A 7,058-nucleotide genomic window follows, 5' to 3' on the forward strand; every position below is an offset into this window, starting at 1 on the left:
AATTCCTCTGTACTTAACTACACTTTATTTGTACTTAGCTATATTTAATTTATAACTTATTTCTGTATTAATTATAATTTGTATTTTTAGTTTTCTGAAAGTGATTTACTCTGTGACTTTGAGACATTTATCTATGTTGATACAGGCGACTCAATTTCATTTCCATTTTTTCTATTTTATAGCATTCCAGTGTAAGAATATTCATACTTTACTTATACTGAAATTGGGTACTTACCTTGTTTTCACTTTGTACTTCATGAAAAGTGCTACTTTTTAACATTCTTACACACACCTTAGAAACTTGGCATCCGAGGCATAGACTTAACAAGAAGAATCAGCATATCATTCAGTATATCTGCCTTCATCCTGAGTAGATATTGCCAAATTACTCTTCAAAAGTTGTACTAAAGTACACTCCCTTCAGAGTATATGAAAATTTCTGTTATTCAACATCAATGAGAAGAATAAATAGTGTGAATTTTCATTCTCACCAAGATGATGGATATGAAATTATACACCATCATGGTTTTTTCTTGCTTTTCTCTGATTCCTAGCAAGGCTGAAAAGATTTTTCAAAAACGTATTGGTTATTGGTTATTCAGGTTTTCACTTCTGGAAATCAATTCTCATGTGTTTTTCTCATTTTTCCTTTGGGCCATTGCTTTCTTCTCACTGATTTGTAGGGTTCTTTATTTAGATACTAATTCGTTGTCAATTATATGTGTTGCAAATATCTTTTCATAATCTGTATTTTCATCTTTTGTGATGTTTCCTGGTTCAAGAAAATTTAATATAACCAAACTCACGGGTCTTTGTTTGCTTGTAACGTATTTGTCTCTGATGTGAACACATGTATATTATTTAGGAAATCTTTTCCACCAAAAGTCCATAAGGTTGTCCTATCAAATCATTTTTGAAATTTTAAAATATATTTCTAAAGTTTTGTTTACTACATTAGATCTTTGATTTATGGAATTTATTTTAATTATATGGTGTGACGTAGAGGTATTTATTTATTGCCCAAATGAATGAACAGTTGGTATGGTATAATTTACTGAACTGATTACTCTTAACTCACTTTTCTGTAATCCTGCCTCTGACACATTTCAGGGGTTCGTATATGAATGAATGATTTTTAGTTCCTTATAACCTGTCACATTGTTCCCTAATCAATAGCTCACAGTCTTAATGACAATTGCTTTATAATTATGTTTGTTGTTTTGTGAGATAAGTTCCCATGCCTTCTTATTCATGGTTATCCTTTCTATTCTTGGTCTCTTGCTATTTCATTCAAGTCGTAGAATCAGCTCATTAAGTTCCATTGAACTCCCTCTTGTGGTTTTTATTAGAATTACATGAAATCCACAGGTTGACTTGCAGAAAATTGACCTGTAAGACAATGTTTCTTTCAACCCATGGATATGACATGGCTTTCTATTCGTTGTGGTCTACTTTAATGCCTTTCAATACAATGTTGTAATTTTTTCCATTTGATCATCTTTTAGAGATATTGATTCTTAGATTTCTCATATTTTTGTTACTGATATCTATGGTTTTATTTTTAAATAACAATTTCTGATTGTTGGTGTATATGTGTTCTATAACACAACAGCTTCAGTCAGGATATATCTTTTTATGCCTAAATGTAGAACCACAAAATAATTTTAATTATTACCATATGTGCCTTTAGATGCCTGTTTCGTAATTTAATACCCTAAGTATTAAAAATAAGTACTTAGTAGTAAGCGTTTCCAACTTACCGTATTACAATATGATAGTTAACACTTTTGAGTATTTAGATTTTCACATTGTTACAATAATCTCCACAAAATGAAAGCCTGAAAATTGGAATCACTTGGTCAAAATATATGTACATTCTACATTCTAATTATTTTAACTCACCAGTAAATATTACCGGAATGAATCAATAACCAGTCTGCCTTTCAGAAAGGTATTCCATCCACAGTAACTTTTCCCTCCCACATCCACCCTTGGTTTGTAAAATTTTTAAATTTTTGCCTAAATTTTTGCATAAATTCCACAGAGAAAAATCAAATGTAAGTTTTTATACATATATTTTTCATCTATAAAGTTACCATTTTGCATTGCCTGCTTATTCTTTTGTCCATATTTTCATGGATTTTTTTCTTATTAATTTGTAAAGTATATTTGTATGCCCACAGTGTTAATCTTATTCCTGGGAGATGTGACGTAATTTCCTCTCAATTGGTCACTTCTCTTTCAGGAGTGTTTACATGTTGCTATTTTTCCACATGAAGTTTTTATTCAGAAGTAAATAAACATCACATTTTCCTTTTGTAGCATGGTTTTGGGAGCCACCAAGCATAAGAAATAATGAACTATCCTTTTCTACTTTGAGAGTGTTATTTAATAATGTGTGTTACAAAAAAGGATCTAATGGGTGAAAAAAATAACCCATTAGCATACTAGGTGCTGATTCCAAAGTATAAAGTACAATACCACTCAGTACGAAGTTCGGATGATTCTTTAAAAATTGAACATTTCCAAAAATGTGTTAATTAATAACCAGTTTACAGATGGACATAGAAACAATTAGAAAAAAAGTATTACAGTCATTCCTACAAATTTACAATGTAGGACATAATGCTTTACTTTTTTTTTTTTTTGAGACGGAGTCTCGCTCTGTCCCCCAGGCTGGAGTGCAGTGGTGCGATCTCGGTTCACTGCAACCTCCACCTCCCGGGTTCACACCATTCTCCTGCCTCAGCCTCCCGAGTAACTGGGACTACAGGCGCCCGCCACTACGCCCGGCTAGTTTTTTTGTATTTTTAATAGAGACGGGGTTTCACAGTGGTCTCGATCTCCTGACCTTGTGATCCGCCCTCCTCGGCCTCCCAAAGTGCTGGGATCACAGGCGTGAGCCACCGTGCCTGGCCAATGCTTTACTTTTGATTTGCCTCATAGCTACATTCTAGATCTCAGCCGTGTCCACTTCCAAGTCTTGGTAACAGAAGACCTAGAAAGCCAGTCACTTGCTTAATAAAAATTTTATGAAATTTAAGTCATTGACATCGTACAATTAAGGCAAGCAGATCAATCTTTATGAGGTTTCAAACATGCTGCCAACTTACCATCCAGATCTAAATCAGACTGATTGACACTTTGGGTACCACATCACCAGAGGCATGGATCATGTGATCCCTCAGGCCAAGTATCCTAAGAATCAGTGAGCTCTGCTTCTGAGTAAGACTTATCTATGAGTCAAGGTATTGATATCCTGACCACTCCCTTATAACGAAGCCTTTTGTAACAACCTGAGCAGGAAAAGAAGAGTCACACTCAGGCAACATAGGTACAGATCCCTGCAGGATGACACATCCTCAGCATGTACGTTTGCATGCTCCGGGTTCTTATGCTGATAGCCTAAGTCATGTGGAATAACTGTTCATAAACTCTATAGTGCTATGCAAATGTTGGCTTCATGCCTGATCAAAAAATAAATGTGTGTATATGTGTGTGTATATATGTGTGTATATACTTTTAGAAATAATGATGATGATAACTTGTAGTATGCATAACATGTGCAAGGAACAGTTCTATGAGCTTTAAGTATGTTATCTCATTTAATACTCCTAACAAACTCATGAAAGGGAGGTTATTAAAATCCCCACTTTACAGTCAAGGAAACTGAGGCAGTGAGATTAAATAGTTTGTCCTATATTATATAAGCAGTATCAGAGCTAGGATTCATCCTCAAGATGTCTGGCTCCAAAGCCCCAAAGCTAACTTCCAAGTACTTTCTCCAAGCTCAAGCTGATTCTCAGAGGCAGATCTACTTTGAATGTGTGCTCCACACAATGCACACCTAATGCACGCACCATACTTAGAAATACACACACATACACACACACGCGTAAACAATTCCCAGTGACAAAGTGGTGGGACACACGTGAAAAAGCTAAGAGTCTCTGTGTTTCTTTGTGCAAACCTGGATGCCTGGAGCTCATAAATTAACATTGCTAGAGGAAGAAGGAGAACATTTGGGGGACCACACTTCAAGAGCGAGAACTGAGAGGTAGGCACCTCTAAAAGAATAAGGTGCCAGGTGGTGGTAGGAATTCACTCCCACCCCATTTCTAAGTCATATTCCACACTAGGAACAGCTCCCCTGCGCCCCACGGAGAAAGGCAGATGAGGAGCTGCCAGTCATGCCCTGTCACAGGACCTATGTGGGTGTCAGGAGACAGATCCTTTCATGCCCAGGCCCTGTCTCACAGCTGGAGGCAGAGCCCAGGCCAGGATAAAAGGGCTCATGGCCAGAGCACCCCATCCACTCACCTCCTGAGGTGCTGAAGGACCCTGTGCTGCCTGTGACCTCGGTAAGTGTCCACTGGGAAAAGGAGCAGCGGCTTCCACAGAGGGATGCCCAGACCAGGGCAGGAGGGAAGGCCGGGCAGGGCTTTGTTGGGGAAGGGTAGCTGGATTAGAAGAGGTAGAGAATGTCTAGAAATTCTGATGGAGTTCAAGCTGTGGGGCAGGAGAGATGGGAAGCACCTGGATGGCTTGTATGTCTGTGCTTCACGTGCTAATCCAAATTAGTTCTGTATTTTTTTTAGTGTCTCCCATTGCAGATAAGTTAAAACAAACTTTCCTTTCAGAGAGTAGATCTTAGCAACTCAACTGTATCTCTTCCCCAAAGCCTGTACTGGGATTATAGTGGTTCTCAAATAATGGAGACCAGAGACCAGAGGAAGCATATTTGGAGCTTGTTAAATACAGAGATACATGGCCTTTCATCAGGAATCAGTTGGTCAGGAGTGGTGTCTGGGCATCTGATCAGACACCCTGATGTTGAACAGCAAGTAACAAGTTGAAATTTGTGGTTGCCAGGGTGGCAGATGGAGGAGTCTGTGGGTTCTAAGAGGGAACTTCACTAGGCCTGGTTCATCAGGCCGGGAAATCTAGGGTCACGTGTCAGCTTGCTGCAATTAGCTTTAGACCTCATTTCTCCATTTATAATATGATTTGGGATAGCCAACTTATATAATGACCCTTTGCAATTCTGACCGTAATATATTGTGTGTTTGTGACAATTAAATACAGCCATCTGGGAAGCTCCTCCAAAAGGGAGTCTTTATTTTTATTTTATTATTTTGTTTCATTTATTTTGAGACAAAGTGTCATTCTACTGCCCAGACTGCAGTGCAGTGGCGAGATCTTGGCTCACTGTAGCATTGGCCTCCTGGGCTCACACGATCCTCCAGCCCCCGCCTCCTAAGTAGTTGGGACTACAGGTGCATGCCACTATACCCAGCTAATTCTTTTTTAGAGATAGGGTCTTCTGGCTTGTTTTTTAAAAAGCAGAACTGCAGGTTTAAACTGGCTCCTAGATTGCACATTTTCAGAATTCTGAGTGGTGCAGAAGGGCACACTTCAGTCAGATTCTGTGAATGTCAAATTGCCTTGTCCATTTAAAGGACATTAATTTTGGGCAAGTTTGTTAATACCGTTGTCCTCATTATCTTGCTTGGTTAAAATTAGATAATCTATTTCCATTTTATAAAAACATCCTGATGATCCTATAAGACACTGTGAAAGCATCTGACAAAAAATTTTAGAGATAATTTCTCTCTGACTTATTTGAACAGGTTTTTAAAATGTAGCAAAAATAAATGATGGTAAAAAAGGCAATAAGGGTGGTCTCTGTGCCTGGCTCTAACTTGCTATTTGACTCTCTTTCAGCTCCTGAACACCCACCGCCGAAATGTCCTGCCAGCAGAGCCAGCAGCAGTGCCAGCCCCCTCCCAAGTGCACCCCCAAGTGCCCCACCCCTAAGTGTCCCCCAAAGTGTCCCCCTAAGTGCCCTCCAGTCTCTTCCTGTTGCAGTGTCAGCTCCGGAGGCTGCTGTGGCTCCAGCTCTGGGGGCTGCTGTGGTTCCAGCTCTGGGGGCTGCTGCAGCTCTGGGGGTGGCGGCTGCTGTCTGAGCCACCACAGGCGCCGCAGGTCCCACTGCCACAGACCCCAGCACTCTGACTGCTGCAGCCAGCCCTCAGGGGGCTCCAGCTGCTGTGGAGGGGGCAGTGGCCAGCACTCTGGAGGCTGCTGCTGAAGTGGACTCTGCACCTAGAAGAGCAGAGTTGGGTGAAACGAGTGGTCAAACATTTCCTCCTCACCTTTCTCCTTCTGGGCCTGCAAGAGTGGCTGAGATGCCCCCGTGAAGGCTCTGAGCTCTGGCCTAGAGGATCCCTCTGCCTTGGGATCCAGAAACTTGATTCTTCACCCACAAACCTATCTGCTGCCCCTGACACCAACTGTGTTGTCTACTCTGGGATCCCAAACCACAGATTCACTCTCCAGCTCATTTCCTGCAGCCTCAAGTGAAACAATAAAGCAAAAGATCTTCTTGCCACTCATTCTGGACTGTTCCTTGCCTGTTTGTGTCTCTAATATTTTTGTCACTGCTCTCTAATTTCCTGCTGCCTGGAAGCTTTGGAAACCAAAGATGTGCTAGTCACATGGCTAAAGGTAGGGTGGAAGGGAGAGAAAAACATCTCTGGCTCCTACTCTGACACCTTATGTCAGAGGAATCACTACATGGCTCTGCCTGTGCCCACCCTCCTGGTGTTTCAGGAACACAGAGCCTTGTGCTTTGGACTTTCTTCAGGGTGCTACTCAGTCTCCAGGGTGTGGCAGGGAGACAGAAGTGCACTCCATCCTTTCATCCATCTACCCCTCCTCGCCTTTACAATACTGCCCACTCACTCCCAAATTTCATTCTCTTTCAGTAAAAAAAAAAAAAAAAAAAAAAAGTGAGAAAATTATACATAAACTTTCTGCAAATAGACCATGAATCTTAGACTATTCTAACCATAAGTATGCATAGAACATGTGGTAAGTATGATGTGACAAAACTTAAAAATCCATAGAAAAGGAGTCAGTATGTTAAAAATCAATGTCTTTCTTTTCTCTCCCAGAGTCCCCAGTCCAATCTTTCCAGTCAAACATTCCATCTCTACATTTTGTAAAGAAGTCCTGATTTTTCATCAATATTTTTTTCAATTACAAATTTTACATGG

The 7,058-nt window shown here is 40.1% G+C and overlaps 1 protein-coding gene across 1 annotated transcript; it reads left to right on the forward strand.

Moving 5' to 3' along the window:
• Positions 1–4,340: 4,340 nt before the first annotated feature.
• On the forward strand, positions 4,341–6,377 carry LOC112614231 (late cornified envelope protein 1C-like). Its single transcript, XM_025370573.1, has 2 exons — positions 4,341–4,361; positions 5,725–6,377. The coding sequence occupies exon 2, from the start codon at positions 5,747–5,749 to the stop codon at positions 6,089–6,091; it is 345 nt and encodes a 114-aa protein (XP_025226358.1). The 5' UTR covers positions 4,341–4,361; positions 5,725–5,746; the 3' UTR covers positions 6,092–6,377.
• The last annotated feature ends 681 nt before the right edge of the window (positions 6,378–7,058 follow it).

The sequence above is a fragment of the Theropithecus gelada genome, chromosome 1 (assembly GCF_003255815.1).
Source record: "Theropithecus gelada isolate Dixy chromosome 1, Tgel_1.0, whole genome shotgun sequence".
NCBI lineage: Eukaryota > Metazoa > Chordata > Mammalia > Primates > Cercopithecidae > Theropithecus > Theropithecus gelada.

What these genes read in the sequence shown, in the direction of transcription:
- LOC112614231 (XM_025370573.1), top strand. Translation starts at nt 5,747, where the DNA reads ATGTCCTGCCAGCAGAGCCAGCAGCAGTGCCAGCCCCCTCCCAAGTGC.